General features: G+C 47.1%; 1 protein-coding gene across 6 annotated transcripts in view; it reads left to right on the top strand.

Annotated features, from left to right (window-relative positions):
• CTIF (cap binding complex dependent translation initiation factor) overlaps positions 1 to 15744 on the top strand; it is a 141521-nt gene that overhangs the window by 19867 nt on the left and 105910 nt on the right. For 4 of the 6 annotated variants that reach the window (XM_055698876.1, XM_055698875.1, XM_055698874.1 and 1 more), the window contains exons 2-3: positions 6812 to 7024; positions 12093 to 12176. In XM_055698876.1, coding sequence (XP_055554851.1) covers positions 6845 to 7024; positions 12093 to 12176 — 264 coding nt within the window. In that variant the 5' untranslated portion in view covers positions 6812 to 6844. The remainder of the gene's footprint in view (positions 1 to 6811; positions 7025 to 12092; positions 12177 to 15744) is intronic. The other 2 variants (XM_055698878.1, XM_055698877.1) reach the window with 1 other exon arrangement.

Below are 15744 nucleotides of genomic sequence, written 5' to 3'. Positions count from 1 at the left end.
AACATGCATCACAAGCCAAAGGTAACATCTCCACTTGGGCAAGGAAGCCCATCTGGTGGAAAACCTCTCCAGCCTCATGCACAGATTTGACATGCTGAAAGACTTTGGTCCTAAGGGTGATGAGGCTTTGGTTTTGTGTAAAAAGAAAAAAAAAATCCACCTCCCAACTGCAAAACATTCCTCATTGCAGTGAAGCAAGCTACATAATAAATTATTCTCTGGGTGAGAACAAGGGTTTTCTGGCTTTCTGGTTATTCCTCTCCCTTTCTTGCTGGATCACTGTGTCAGGGCAGCTGGTTTGGGCCAGATTCTGTGGCCTTTTGCACTGCCTCTTTTCCCCTCCCTTCCCTGCTCCCTTTATTTCAGTGTTTATTTTAATGGCTCTGTTTTGATGCGCTGTGGCATTCGCCCACTCAGTTGCAAGCCAGGCTCATGGATGGCACTGCAACGTGGCAGCTGTTGGGCTCCTGTCCTGTCACTTGGGCTTTTCTGCATCGCCGGGTACCAGACCTGAGACTGGAGGATGATGAAATATATAAAATGCCTAGCCAGCCGTGGATGGATCAGTATCTGAAAAGCCTAAGGCTAGCTCCAGCAGTGGTGGTTTTCAGAGGTGTTTACATCTTAATTAGAAAAGGGTCGGATCCAGGGTATAATAATTTACATTGCTGCACTTTATGTTTTGGCATTCCGAAAGATACTGGCTTTGGAGCAGCAAATCCAAACCAGACACATGATGCTTCATCTGTGCTCGTGGAGATGCAGCAATACCTGGATGCGGGGAGTCTTGGTTCATCTCGATTGCTTTCATTTTCCATAGTAACTGTTCCTGCAGCTTGCTGGATACAAAAGCTGGCTGCCGGCAATAAAGATAAACTGCTCGTTTCATTCACCGGGATGCTCTCGCTGCTTTAGAAAGACACGTTGCTAATTACTTGTTGTTGGAAATGGGCTGGATTAGGAGAGAGAAAATATTGCTGCTGAAGGAGCTCATTAAAAGGAGATGCTGGGAAGCAAACCCGATGCCCCCCCGGCTGTGGCCGTGCTGGTAGGCAGGGGTTCAAACCCCAAGCACAGACGGTCAAAGGTCCGTCAGCATGAACTGCTGCCAGTGTCAACTGGTGGACGGTTATTTGCAGGGTCAAAGCACACGGAGGGTTTCACCTGACCTGATGAGAACTAGGAGAGTTGTTCTGCACCAGCTGCTCTGCCCTGGTATGTGTGGTTGAAGTATCTCTCCCAGGTCTGGGGCTGAAGGAACCTCCTTCCTTGTGCACTTCAGCAGTGGCTTTGGAGAAGTGTGGGGGAGGTGATGATGGAGGGTTTGACCACGTGCTGATCCTCTCTGCCCTGCCCCAGCAAAGCACCAAGCAGAAGAGGGTGTTATCTGGCTGAGAGGTGATGTCCAACAGGTCCTCGCTGTAGGGAGCGGAGAGCGATGGGGTGGGTTTTGGAGGGTGGACAAGGGATGTGAAAACTGTTGGTTGCTCACGGGGTGTCTGCTGGCTGGCGCTGGAGCCTTTCCCTGAGTCTTGCTGGGGTTCTCTTCAGTTTGATTTTACCCTCATCCCATGCAGGCACAGATAAATAAACCTATGGGCTGCTGGGGTGCTGCTTGGTTCATGTCCCACATGCCTCAGAGGAGAAAGGACCTGCTGGATCACAGCAGGATTTAAAATTTATTTATTATAAACTCCCCAGGGAGAATGAAAGTGAGAGGGACACTGGATGTCCTACCACAGAAGAGTAAAAGGAGGTGGCTGCGTTGGTACATGAACAATTTGCACTGTGACAGCCTTTTATAGGAAGCATCTCTTGTTCCTAGAAAAACCTGGGATGATAAATCCCATATGGCAAGAAGAAGGCTTTCAGTGACCTGTCAGGGTGGCTCTGGAGCCCGTCACAGCCTCCCTCTCCAGCGGCTGGCCTGCGATGGCATTCTGGGGAATAAATCCTCTACGGAGAGAGGCCACTCTGCGTTCCTTCTGCCTGTATCGGAATTGCAGAGGAACAGAGGATTGGCATGGGATAAATTTTCAGTATTTAACTGGAGCATAAGTAAGGAATAGACATGGGTTTTTCAACTCGGATACCTTAAGTGAGTCACTTAAACCCATATCTAAAAGCTGAGGCAGGTGGTTGGAAAGATGCGCTGGGCACTTGCCATTTATTGAGATTTGGTGGTCATTGAACCTTTTGGTAATCAAATTTTTATATAGGTGCCTAAACCTGGAGAACCCTGATGCTAAGTACCACATAAAGCAGTTCTGCCTGAACTCTGTATTTCAGAGCTCTTCTCCAGTCATCTTACCTAGGAGTCAGCACTGAGTGTTACCTCCTGGCAGGGTAATTGTCAGGTAAATCCCCTTCCAGCTCTCACTGTTTGGGTGCGAGTGATAGTGTGGTGCTCCTGGTTCTCTTGTCTTTGAAGGCTGTGGCCTTCAAAGACGCTTGTCGTGTGTGAGAAAGCATTTTAGGCTTTCAGCATCCGTCCAATGGAAGCAAAAAAATGGCAAAAGCAACCTCTTTATTTTGTTTTCTTGTCTGATGCCTGACCGGCTTGGACTTTGGGTAGGAGTGAGAAGGTGTGCAGTTGTTGGCTTAACAGGAGGTTAAGATGTTGGATTGTCTTGCTGAATTGGAGCAACGTTTGTTTTAAGAAGATCTCTTCATGGGCAGCAGTTTTGCTGGAAAGGTTGCCACATCAGCATGTTTTGGACCAAAAGCCCCCACTCCTCACTTCAAGGAATGTTTGTTTGGGGCTGGAGTCCCTGCTCCCTTGGGATGGCTGGGGCACCGGTGGGTCCCACCCTGGGGGAAGAGCTGTGTAAGGCTGCCCTGTGGTGCTGCCTCGGCGCTGCCAGGCTGCTGCAGTCCAGGTTTTGGAGAAGCTTTGTCTTGTTGTGCTGGAGAGAAGGTGGCTGGAGCATCTTCCCTGGGGGAAGATGTTCGCATGGGGTCCTTTCGCCCAGACCGCAGTGAGCTGATGGAAATGCTTTGCTGTCCCTGCATGTCTGTTGTCTTCTCATCACGGTCTCACCTTTTCTACGTCGTTTTGGTTGCAAGTTCCCCTTGTGCTGTTGCCCCCCACCCATCTTCCCCCAAATGGGTTCCTTCCATTGCTGCTCTTCACCTCTTCAGACTCACCCCTTGCTCCCGCAAGTTCAGCAAGCCTGGAACACCTTTGAGAGAAGGGGAATGAATGTACCAACGTCACAAAAAATGCTCTTCCTTACTGAGTTTATTTGCTGATTAAGGGTAAAACTGTATAATTGCCATAAACTATATAATCTTGCTAGAGCAAGAACCCCATTTAGATCACTCTTAATAACAGCTATTAATAATAATTATACATTAAAGTAATGCTCATAGTTACTAAGTTATAATAATCAGTTTACACATCTATTGACTTTTTCTGCTGCTGACTCCTTGTTTTATGGTCGCAGTAAAGAACATAGCATGGGCTTTGTAGGAAAGGTTAGGAAGGCAGTTTTCAGACCCCCAAAACTTACAGACTTTGTGCTTTGATAAAGTAGGGAGAGAGGAGGGAACAGGAAAAAAGTGTGCATTTGAGGTTGTTCTCCGTTAATTATCACTAAGGAGTGTATCTGGGGTCTGGGAATCCTTGGTGGTAGGCACTGTGCCAACACAGATCCAAGGGACCACCACTCCCTGAAGAGCTCTCAAAAACATGTGTTTTCTCGGTTTGGGAAGACATCAGCCGCTTTGATGCTCAGATGTGGGTTTGGATTTTTCTTTGAAAACCTCTTGTTCATGCATGTTTTGTTTGAAGGTGAGGCATAATGGGAAACCTGCTCCAGGCACAGAAGTTTCCTGACAGGTGGCACCAAGAAGAGCAGGAGACCATCCATCCTACACCACCTTCCTGGCAGAGATTGTTAATTCTGGAAAGAGAGAGGAGGTTTAGCTTTAGTGTGGAGAGTAAACCTTTGCAGGTAGACTTGAATTGGTCTGGGTCTAGGAGGATGTTTGGCTTCCCAAGATTCCTCCTGCCAAGGAGGAAGGGCCACCATTTGTGCTCCAGAATCTGTCCTGCTTGAAGGGCCAGGCTGCTTGAACCAAGAACCAGCAAATGGGCCTCTGTAAACTCGTGATTATCTTGGTTTGGTTTTGTCAAGCATGTTTTATATATGTGCATCTCACACTTGGTGGAATTAGGTAGAGCCCAGTAGCTGAAAAAGCTTCTAGGGGATGGTGACCAAAACAACCCTCATCTGAGCGCTGAGATATCTCTGGGTGGGCTGGTGGAACTGGAGAAGGCAGTTGCATGACAAGTGGGAGAGACTCATGTAAAATGGGTGAGACTGCTCAGAAAGAAGTATGGGAAGTAGGCTGGGAGAGCAAAGCAGAATTTAAGCGATGAAGTCCTTGAACATCATCTCATGGAATTGTAAAACCATTCAGGCTGGAGAAGACTTCAGGTCTGTAGTTCAGCTACTTGCCCAAAGGAGGTTTAGCATCAAGTTGGGATGTTACCTCACTCCGTAGGGATCAGGCACGTGTGGTGCTAATGATGAACTCCCATATAGGAAGGGAGTGTGGTCAGAGGGGGAATTCAAAGGACAAATTTAGAAAACCCAGAGCTGGTCGCTACCAGGGAGTGCCGTGAGATGCCACAAAGTCAAGATGTTCCTTTGCTTGTTGAGCCTCTTTACTGACACCCTGGTTTGGGTGACAGTGGCATATTGGCAGTGGCTCTGGCCCACCAGTACGTCCATGTTGGGTGGCCAGTCTCTGTGTCATTATGTGATTCACACTGGCTTGGTGCACACCAAGCATATAAAGAAGATTACAGGCTGTGACTTGTTAGTCTTTTATCTTATTACGAGGGTTAGATGCCAACCAACTCGCTGTCCGTGCTTGGACATCTGCTCTAGGGATCTTTGTGTACAATGATGATCCTATCTCAGGTGTCTGGGGTAGCTCGTCACCCTTAAACATTCGGGAGTGTTCTTCCTGCAAAGTTCTGGTTTTCTGTACAGAGAGGTGAAGGTGCTGTGAGATAATTTAGAGTTGCCTACTAGAGATCCATAAATCTCTCAGATACATGGGTCTTGCTCATTTGCTGGATCTGGTGGCTTCTGACAAACCCATTCCTTCTCAGTCTGCCATCTCTGCTGTTGCTAATCAGCAAAATGCTGTTTGGCCGTGGTGGTGAGCCCCCCCCCCCCCCCCCCTGCAAGTGGAGTCCTGTTAGCCATTGCTCTGCTTTGTACTTTATCATGGATATTCAAGGGGGAGCATCCCTGGGGCAGCGCCCTGAGCTTGTTTGCCTCCAGTGCCACCTTAAAAAACCCACAGCAAACTAAAATAGGCAAACCCCCTTTGTGTTTGTGCTGTGTGGCCCCAGGGGATGGAGCATGACCACTGACTCTTGTGCTGCATCCCAGGTGATGTCACCTGTATCAGCTGTCCCCTGCCTCACATGGTCACTTCCCCACGCCATCCTGCCCTCCAGGACTCCTTGCAGCCACCTATTCTCCCAACTCTTTCTTCAGCAATTTCTATTTAATAATTGATGGTTTCCATATGGTAATTGGCACTAATTAGCTAAAAGGGGAGAAGCATGCCCTCCTTGAGGGCTTTGTGCTCTCTGGGGCTCCTCTTTTTTTTTTCTTGTCTATTTTTCTTTCGTTCTGCTTTTTAATATGCCACATGATTTTTGTTCAGGAGCTAATGTGTGATATTGATCTACATAATGAACCTTTTTGACAGTCCAGGCACATTTGGGAATAATTCCTTGAGCAGATGAAATCCTTAGGCCAGAACTGCTCGTTCTTGGCAGTTTCCAAATGAAGCCACAATTGTTCAGAAGTGACAGATGAGAAATAGTTCAGGAGCTGGAAATTACATGAGCTGAGAACAGATTTCTTTTTCTTTTTTTTTTTTTTCTTTTTTTTTTTTTGCTTTCCCTTCTGGGTGGCATGTGACTCACTCCGAATTTGCTTGGTAATTTTATACTAGTCTCAAAACATACAGTCAATACCAGTTCCTGGTGAAGGAGAGGGTGAAGGATTAAGTCCTTGTGTCCTGCAGTGTGGTGGGATCTCTTGTGTCTTCTCCTTCCCAGCCGCAGGGGAGGAGGAGCATGAGACTTACTACAAGACATTGGTTCAAAGCTTAATTCATGTGCAAACATGCCCAGCCCAGGTACAGGAGCTGATGGTTTCTTTTCCTTAAGGTGTGATTGGCATTCAGCCATGGGAAGGAGAGCATCATAAAGCCTCTCCATCTCCTGTAGAGCCATTCTCCTGCAGAGAGAGAGAGGTTTTAAAAATAAATTCTGGTGTGATTGCTGTTTCACCTCCACATGCAAACGTCGTTGCTGGACCATTTACAATTGTGCTGTTCACTCAGCATCATTTACTGCTACCATCTTAGAGAAGTTTTTCAGTTATCATCCTCTTCCTCACACCCTTGTCTGTCATGCCTAGCTTATCACCCTTATCCAGCACAGCTAATGCCATGGGCTTTGTAAATTAAACTTGTAATTTTTGCTTTTCTGCATGTGTCTGGAGGTTTTCATTATTTTGCATTTTAAGAAGGAGGATAGGCACAATGTCTGTTGTTGTCTTTAGATGTAGGAATATTACAGAAGTGGGACTGGTTTTGCACACAGGGAAACTCTAAATGTGACAACCTAGGATTATTATAAATGTTATTGGAAAAGAGGATGTACAGCAAAAAGTATCCTGCCCGTGGTAACTGATAGGCTTTGGCTGCTGTTTTTTTAACCTTTTTATAATTACAGGGAAATAATTTCTCACCTCTTTTTATTTTGCTCTCTCAGGCCCCCTCCGTTCTTGGTGTCTTTCCTGAAGGGATGGAGAACTCGTCGGTGGCATCAGCCTCCTCGGAGGCGGGGAGCAGCCGCTCTCAGGAGATCGAGGAGCTGGAGCGTTTCATTGACAGCTACGTCCTGGAGTACCAGGTCCAGGGGCTGCTGACAGATAAAACAGAGGGGGACGGTGAGAGTGAGAAGACACGGTCCCACATCTCGCAGGTGGGTGAAGGGCACAGTGTGGGGTGGGAGAGAGGCTGGGGGACACTGCTGGCTTGTAGATGCATGTCCAGCTGAAGTAGCTTTTCTAGGATTGGGATGTGAAGCAGGATGTAATCAGACAGTGGATTTGGGGCAGCTTGCTTCTTTGGCTATATATATATAAGGTTTCCAGCCCATTGGTAGAGGACTCCTGACTGGGTTTTGTTTTTTCATGGTCTCAAGGTGCATGCCCAAAAGATTTCTGACTTCTCCAGGGTTCCCGTTTACAAAGGAATGACATTTCATTTGCAAATGAAGGATGCCTCTCTCCATGCCAAACTACTTCTCCAGGGTGAAGAAATTCTGGAGGGACTGGGAAGACCTGCAGGGGCTGCAGCAGGGGGGGATGCTTGGTAGTGAGATGTGCTCCTGCCCTTAGGCACAGGGGTGTCCGTGAAACAACCAAGACTAGAAGGTCAATCGAAAGCCCCAAGTGCTTCCCAGAAGTGTGATTTTTGTGGGCATTTTAATATGTATAACAAGTAACCTGTTTGCTTGCTTTCATGGTTATGTCAGAGAACGAAATTTCTGTATTTCAGAGTATGGGAATACCCAGCAAACAGAGGGATGGTTATGGTTTTAGCAGGGCTTGGTGTTGTCGTTAGGAATGACATGGTCCTAGTTAGGTTGGTTCCTAAAATGGATATTTTACATCCAACACAGGGAGAAATGAAACCTCTGAAACTGTTCTTGTTTGGAGGGAAATAATTTTTATTGTGCCAGATGTGTGTTGAAGATGTGAACTGTCAAAGGGATAAGGAGCCTGTGGTGCAGGGAGTGGTGGGCTTGGGTCCATGCACTTGGGCTTGTAAGGCTGCCATCATACTCTGTTTGAGATCGAGGTGCTTTCCTACCCTGCAGGGCTCCCAGTAGGATAAAGTATTTAGGTTAGAGACCACTTACGTACTGGTTATGAGGATGAGGTAAGAATAATAAGGCTGAAGGGTCATAAGTGTAAGGGTATAGCCATCATTAGGTAGCTAAGATGTGTCTGAGCTGCTGCAGGGGTCTGCTGTCTGATCTGGGTCTTTGTCTCTATATGAGGTGCAAGGGGGACTGGTCCCGAGCAGAGATCCTTGGATCACTTTGCATTAAGCTTTAACGTTAGCTTAGTGGCTAACGAGACTGTGTGGCAAAGCCAAGCTGGGGGTATGTTGATGGGGAGAAGAGCAGAGTCCAGGCTGGGTTTGTTCAGGACCATGACCTCCTCCAGCACGCAGAGTTTTGTTGCAGGTCGTTTTGTCTCTTGTTTCATGCCCAAGTCTATTAATAGCTTACAAATGAGTCCCTGCCTCCCTAGGGCTTTGTTTTGCCTTTAATTGGGAGGAGCAGTTCGAGTAGAGAGGGCAAGGCACTGCCGGCTGCTGGAGATGCCCACTTCTCCTGTCTTCTGCCCCGTGCACCCCATGTGCTGGTGGTGGCAAAAGCCAGTGTCCCTGAGTCCACCACAGGAGTGGGCCCATATGAACCTCATGAAGATCAACAAGGCCATGTGCAAGGTCCTGTAAATGGGTTGGGACAATCCCCAGTATCAGCACAGAATGGAGGATGGATCCGTTGAGAGCAGCCCTGCAAAAACAGACTCGGGGACAGCAGTGGGTGACAAAACGGATGTGAGCTGGCAATGTGCACTTGCAGCCCAGAATGCCAAGCTTCTCCTGGGTTGCATTGCAAGAAGTGCGGCCAGCAGGTCAAAGGAGGTGATTTTCCTCCTCTGTTGAGACCCCACCTGGAGTACTGTGTCCAACTCTGGGGGCCCCCATTCAAGGAAGACACAGACCTGTTGGAGCGGGTCTGGAGGAGGCTATGGAAATGGTCAGAGGGCTGGAGAGCTCCTGTGAGGACAGGCTGGGAGAGCTGGGGTGGTTCAACCTGGAGAAGAGAAGGCTCTGGGAATACCTTATAGCACCTTCCAGTGCCTAAAGGGGCTGACGGGGAAGCTGGAGAGGGGCTTTGTACCAGGGCCTGTAGCGAGGGGACAAGGGGGAAAGGCTTTGCACTGAGAGAGGGGAGATTTAGATTAGATATTAGGAAGAAATTCTTTACAGGCTGCCCAGAGCAGCTGTGGGTGCCCCATCCCCAGCAGTGCCCAAGGCCATGTTGGGTGGGGCTTGCAGCCACATGGGCTGGTGGGAGGTGTCCCTGTCTGTGGCAGGGGGGATGGAACTGGATGATACTGAAAGGTCCCTTCCAACCCAAACCATTCTGTGATTCTGTATATGGAGGATCCCGTCCTCATCTGATAAATTAGATAAACACTGCTGATCTCTGAGCTGTGCGGGTTTGCTGGAGCCGAGGATCTGATCCAGAGCTTTATACCCTTTATAAATTAGCTTGGTGTAAAGAGATTATCAGATCACAGGAAGCTTTTTAAGAATAGAATTTGATGAAGAGGTCTTTTACAATTTGAGGATCAAAACTGTTAGAAGTGGGAGAAAATTAATTTAAAAGTCAAGTGATCCAAAGTACTTCATAGTGCATTTTTGTAACTGAAGGCCAACTGAAAATGGCTGTTGGAAGTGACATTTCTGGAGGGACTTCAGGTCAAACGGACAGGTGCTGCTTTATTTGATGTGTCAAGTTTAGAAATACTATTGAATTACAAATAAATAAATAGTCAAAATTTTACAACCACTTTCAGCCTGTCCACAGCTCCACCCATAGCCTGGGCTCCTTCTGCATCTTAAGGAGAAAACCCGCCAATTCTTGTGGCAGCCCTGGTACAGTTTTTGCATTAAGATCCTTGATTGCAACAACCAAATCCATCTTCCAGTTGTGGAAATGGGATTTTAGCTTTCTTCCCTGGCCTACCCTATAAAAAAAAGAGCTGCTGGGTTTTTAATGTCAGTTCTGGGAATGCTGTCTTTAAAGACAGTGAGGTTTTATTTTAAAAGAAAAATGAATAATAATGAAAGATCTGAACATTGAACCTTTTAATTAAACTGCCTTTAGAGGCATCTCAAATTAAGCAGCTAAATGTGGTTATACCCCAGACCATTGGTGTATAAGTTTAATTAGGATTTCTCTGTGAAACTGCAGCGAAGTGCAGTATTTCATGTTTATGGGGTTGTGTATGGCACGAGGATAGTTTTTTATATAGGTTACCTGCTTTTTTTGAGCAGTGTCTAAAGGGATGCATTAAGAAGGAATTAATCTCTTGCTTCCTGAAGATAACTCGTTTTCCCACTTCATACCCCGAATTTGTATAAGAAATGATCAGGAATTTTTATTTCTGATTTTCTCTGCCTGATCACTTCTTACCAAAGCAAGGAATAAACACGCACATATCCTGCAGCTTGCTGGAGTAACCCTGCTGGAAGCCAGCCTGACTGAAGGTGGCACGTTCCCTCTTAAGGAGAGCTGGAGGAAAAAGGATGGGTTTAGGGGGAAGGCACTGGGCTGAGGCCAGGAAAACTGGTTTTGACTGCAAGGTTCTGTTGGCAACTTAATCTTTAATGTTGGGCAAGTTGCTTGATCTGTCTGCAGTTCATTTCCTTGTGGCTGCAGTAATGTTTTTCCTGCTTGAGAGAGGATAAATCCACTCACCCATGTATGTGAGATGCTTAGATGGTACCACATCCACAGATAACTGCTCTGCATGCCAGGGGAAGGAAGGCAAGGCACTTCATCCTCCACGCTGCTTGCAAGGGAGCTGAATCCATCACCGGTCTACAGAATCCCAAAGTGTGGGGATGTCTCCAACCTTGCTCCCACCAGGAAAAAGAGGAAAGTCAGAGGGAAGGTGCAATTTTCTTTTGGCTGTGGACATACTAATGGTTGAGCTGTACCTTGGAGACCTTTCCAGGTGTGTGGTTGCACTCAGAATTGTTAAAAGGAGATAGGCATAGGTCTAGAAGAAGGCTTTCAAGAGTGATGGCATCATGAGTTTTTCCAGATGGGTCAGCAGAGGTGGCAGGAGAGTGACAGGCAGCTCTTCAAGGAGCTCATTAAGGGTGAGGCTGAGATCCCCCCATCCGGTGAGCTAGAACAGGCTCTCCGGTAAGAGCAGAGGTGTGCAGGGATCATGGGCAGTTCTAGAGGTGGCTCTGCCTCTTATTTTGTGGCCTCATCCGTACCTGTCAAAAAGCCCTCAGGTAGTTGCTGTTTTTGTGGAACTGACTTTTCATTTTCTTGGCACATCAGCCTTAGTGACAGCATCCAAGCGGTGAGTGTCTCTGGAGCAGCCGAGCACTTCCAGGATGAAAGACCTCAGAAATGGGGGCTGGTCACCGAGGTTCAGTCTCAAATTTGTTGGGGGGTGACAAAGTGACTTTAGGATTAATCAGCACCTTTCACGTTTGTCTAGTGAAAATTGCTCTTTATTTTTTTTCCCCCCAGTATGATGCAGCCCTTCATTTCTTTGGGGGGAAAAAGAACCCCGGATGACCCCAAATTGAATTATTTTGGTGAAGGCATCTTGGGGGAAGCGGGGCTGAGTGGCTCATGATCTCATATGGCCAGGAAGTCCCCTGATGCCCATGCCCTTCACCATGGGATGAAGCCAGTGTGACAGCAGAGCTGCCATCCAGGCTGCACATCGCAGCTGCAGCATACAGCACTGGCCAGACCTGCAACTGAGCTGTTTTCTGTTTTGTTTAAAATAAAACCACAGGTTTTTGGCAGCTCAGGACTTGTATCTGTCCCTGAAGCAAGCAGAGTTGGGGAAAGCAGAAATGTCCCAAACTCCGTGGAAGAGTAATCAAATCAAGCTGCCCTGGTGTGTACCACACACCTGAGATACCATTTGCCGTTGGAGTTTGCAAAAAAATTCTGGAGATGGGTTTTATTGCAAAGCATCATTTCAGGTGCCTTCCTGCAATTATTCCTGCATCTTCCCTCTGCTTATTGTCGACAGGTGGAGCGTTTCCAAGCCAAAGCCTTTGGGATCATCCGCAAAAAGCAGGAGGTCTGCATGCGTACAGTGATGCCCGCAGCTGGACAGTGTTTGCTGTGCGCTGTGAACTGACACAGCAGTTTTCCCCAGCCTGGCTATTATTTTATGCAATCCCTTTATTTATCCCTTTTACAGTGGACGGCGGATTGTAGCGAGCAGCTTGATGGCAGCTGTTCCCCATCCCGAGGGAAGGGCTCGTCGTCTCACGAACACAATCAGGTAGGGGTTGTGTTTAGCTCTTCCTCACCAAACCTTTGCTTTTGTTCTTGCACTGTCTCATCTGGCAGCACAGAGCCCACCGGGGCTGCCAGCCTTCCCTCTCCTGTGGAGGGGCGATGTGTCCCTCTGCTCGGCTTCTGAAGGCTCGCTTCCACCAAAACCATGGGAGGTGGGTAACATCCCAATGTGTCCATAGATGTTTTGACCAGGAGCTTATTGCTCTGGGGAAAAAATATGGGGTGTCCCATTTATTCCTGAAGAGCTGCTTATTGCCACCTGTGAGAGGGACCTATGTAGAGCATCAAAGCTGACTTGGAAGTACGAGATGTAGCTGGGATGAGGGGTCTTTGTGTAGCTGTGTGTCTTGGTTATGTGCTGCAGCAGAAGGATGGTGTTGTAGGGAAGAGGATTAAATAACTGAGAGGGTGAACTGGGAGAAGAAGCAAAATGGCATGTGCTGAGAGTTTGTGTGGGGGGTGAACTGGTTTTGGTGATTTTACGTGGTGTGAGCATCAGTGAAGGGTATGAAGCGTGGCTGGCATCACTGGAGGTGATTGTCCCTCCTCTGTGTGGGCACCTGTGTGGGAGAGGGTTGGATATGGTGGCGGCATGGATTTGACCATTGTCACCTGCTTGAGGAGCTGCTGTTCCACCATGAGACCATCAACCCTTACAGAGTAGCGTTCACCCAAGGAGATACTAGACCAAGCCAGCTGCAGGAAAGGGTGGAGCAGCGTTTGCAGTTGCTGTGGTTGATGGATGTTCCATCTGGAGAAAAGGCTTCAGACTGGTGGTTTTGGTGGTTTTTCCCTGCTTGAATGTCCTTCAGGCTTCGGTTTCACATGTGGGATCTGTGAGAAGAAGCCTGGGAGCCCCTTGCAGGGTTGTACAAGAGGCTGTGCCAGTCTGAGCAGGGCGTATTGCAGCTCCCATTTTGGGCACAGTTTCTTCCTGTGCGGAGCTGTGCTGGAAGCTGCTTGGCTGTGGGATGGGGGCTCATGCATCCCCTCCCTGCCATGTGCCTGGATGCAAGGATGCTGGGAGCATCTTTACAAACACCTGCGTACTGCAAAGACAAGATCTTGTGTAGGAAGGTGTGTGCTGTACAGAGATGCTGCTTCCCATGAGCCTCTGAAGGTGCCAGATGGAATTGTGGATTTAATTTACTATAGCTTTCATCTGCTCTGAAATATTCTGCTGCAGAACCCCATCCAGGTTCCCTCCCAGCGTCACAGCCGGCTGCTTGAAATGCAGCTGGGAGGCTGGCTGCGTCCATCGAGCCTGCTTGGGGTGTTAGCAGGACTGGGCGTTCTCCCTGTGGAAGAAGGTCCCTGGCTCTTCCCCCGAGGGCTCAGCTGATGTGCCAGTCTTTAGTGGGTACCACAGGAAGATGCAGGAGTCATGCGTGAGTGATGCTTTCATGGCTCTAATCATCTCAGCTCTGACATCTTCCATCTGCCTGGTGCCATGCTCTCTTTTGTTTCAACTTATAGGGGTTTTTTGTTGTTTTTTTGCCCCCCCCCAACAGATTAAACCTATTTGATCTCCTCCAACAGGGAGCCTGTTTTCTATATACAAATAACATCCACCAATGCCCAAGCTGTTTTCCCTGCATTTGGGCTCTCTCCCAGCCTGCAGCAGAGCTAGTAATTATCTCTCTCCATGTTGGGCTTCCTTTAACAGTGAGTAACAAATTTTCCTTGGCACCAAAGAGCAGCTACAAGCTATTGTTCTTCTGTCCCGGCAAGCATTTCTCTTGCTGTTACTGATACACGAGCGAAACGCTGCTGGCGAGGACGAGGTTCAGTTTATTACCATTTCTGGCTGTTGATTTTTCACTAGTAGTTTTAAATGTAAAAAAAAAAAAAAAGAAACCCAAAAAATATCATTAATAAGGTGTTTGTCTTGAATGCAAATTATCAATCACTTTTCAAATGTGGTAAAAAAAAGAAGCTGGCTAATTATCTCCCCAGGGATGTTGGTGGGGTTTTTTGTTGCAAATTTGTATGGATTTTGAGGGGTTTGGTCAGAAAATCAAATTCTTGTTTTCCCTGTTCTGTTCCCAGCTGAGATTTCTGCCTTGCCAGTTGTGCAGTATGCACCGATCTTAGTTGAAAAATACTCGTATATGAGATTTCTGCTGGCTTCAGCTACTGTGAAAATGTGCCTTATGTATCGGTGACCATGATTTGTCTCGTGCGGTTCTAACCTGGCAATCAGAAAGGGCATTTATATGGAAATCCAGGTTAGTTCTGGAAATATATTCAGCGTCTGGTTCCTTTTGTGTGAAGGCAGAGTAGTCCAGTGCCACATTTTCAAAAGTAATTGGCTTCCTAAAGGTTATAGGTGAGCCTAGAGTGAAGCTGAATTCCCTGTGCCTGAAAATCCCCCTCTGCATCCCTAAGTACCTGATGCCTTTGAAATTCTTGTCTGTGGGATTCAGCAAGATCAAGGCAAACAGAAGAAAGATTTTTACGTGTGTGTATAGGTGTATTATGTGTTTATACAGACATCTCTATATAATACATGTGTATATAGCACCCACAGGATGTTGTGTAAGTGTGGGGCTGAGAGCAACTGCTGAATAATGTGCAATTTATGGGTAAAAATAAGGTGTCTTGATGCAACCTGCAGTCCAGGATATTCCTAAATTGCTGTTTTTCCAGTGATTTTGGGTAGCTCTGGGAAAGGCTGCCCCATACTTGCCCTGCTTTTGTACTGCTTGGTGAGATCTCTGCTATTAGCAGCAGTGGGAGACTGAATGGGCGTTAGTGCCCATAGACTGGCACTTGTGCACGCCATACAAAGCAACGGCTTGAAAATGGAGAAAATTCTCTCTGGAAACCTTATACTGTGGTCTTCCCAGTTCTCTGGGCAGGTGGCCGTGAGAAAATGGTCTGCTTATGGGGGATCTAATGAGAGATATTTCATGAACTTGTGGTATGCTGAGAAAATCCTGGTGTCACTATTACATTCATTTAATTTATAATTATTCTTGTTTCTTGGTTTTTTATAATTGTTTCTTCATGTTTGCTGCATGGCATTGCCATGCTTTGCTAAGCCCTGCTGTATTTGAGTGATAACCCCCAGAAGTTCTGCTAGCACTGTGTGAGCCTCTGGGGTGAAGAACACTCCATCGAGGTATGCAAGGTACTAGCTGAGCACGGTATTGCCTCTATAAGTCAGGAAAGTTTAGATAATGGAATCATTTAACATCTTTTTATGTTTGCTTTTTTTTTTTCCTGAGAAGACCCAGTGGGAAGATTTTATATAATACTTTATTTGCATTCCCCTTGTGAGGCTGTTGCGTGTAGGAAGCTCTTTGATATATTTCTGAGAGCAATTCATTAAGTAAAAGGCTTCTGGTATGGTATGGTGTGGTATGGTATGGTATGGTATGGTATGGTATGGTATGGTATGTAGAGGGCCAGCGGAGCTCTTGGTACATGAAAGATCTGGCAGCAGCTCCATCCCAGGCTCCCCTTATGTAAAGGGCATTAACAAAAAACAGCAACTCTGCGGGTTTGTCCCATTTCTCCAGGCGGTGGGAGACGGAGAGCTGAAAATC

Source organism: Falco cherrug, chromosome Z, assembly GCF_023634085.1.
Source record: "Falco cherrug isolate bFalChe1 chromosome Z, bFalChe1.pri, whole genome shotgun sequence".
NCBI lineage: Eukaryota > Metazoa > Chordata > Aves > Falconiformes > Falconidae > Falco > Falco cherrug.
This window is presented reverse-complemented; position numbering and strand designations above follow the sequence as displayed.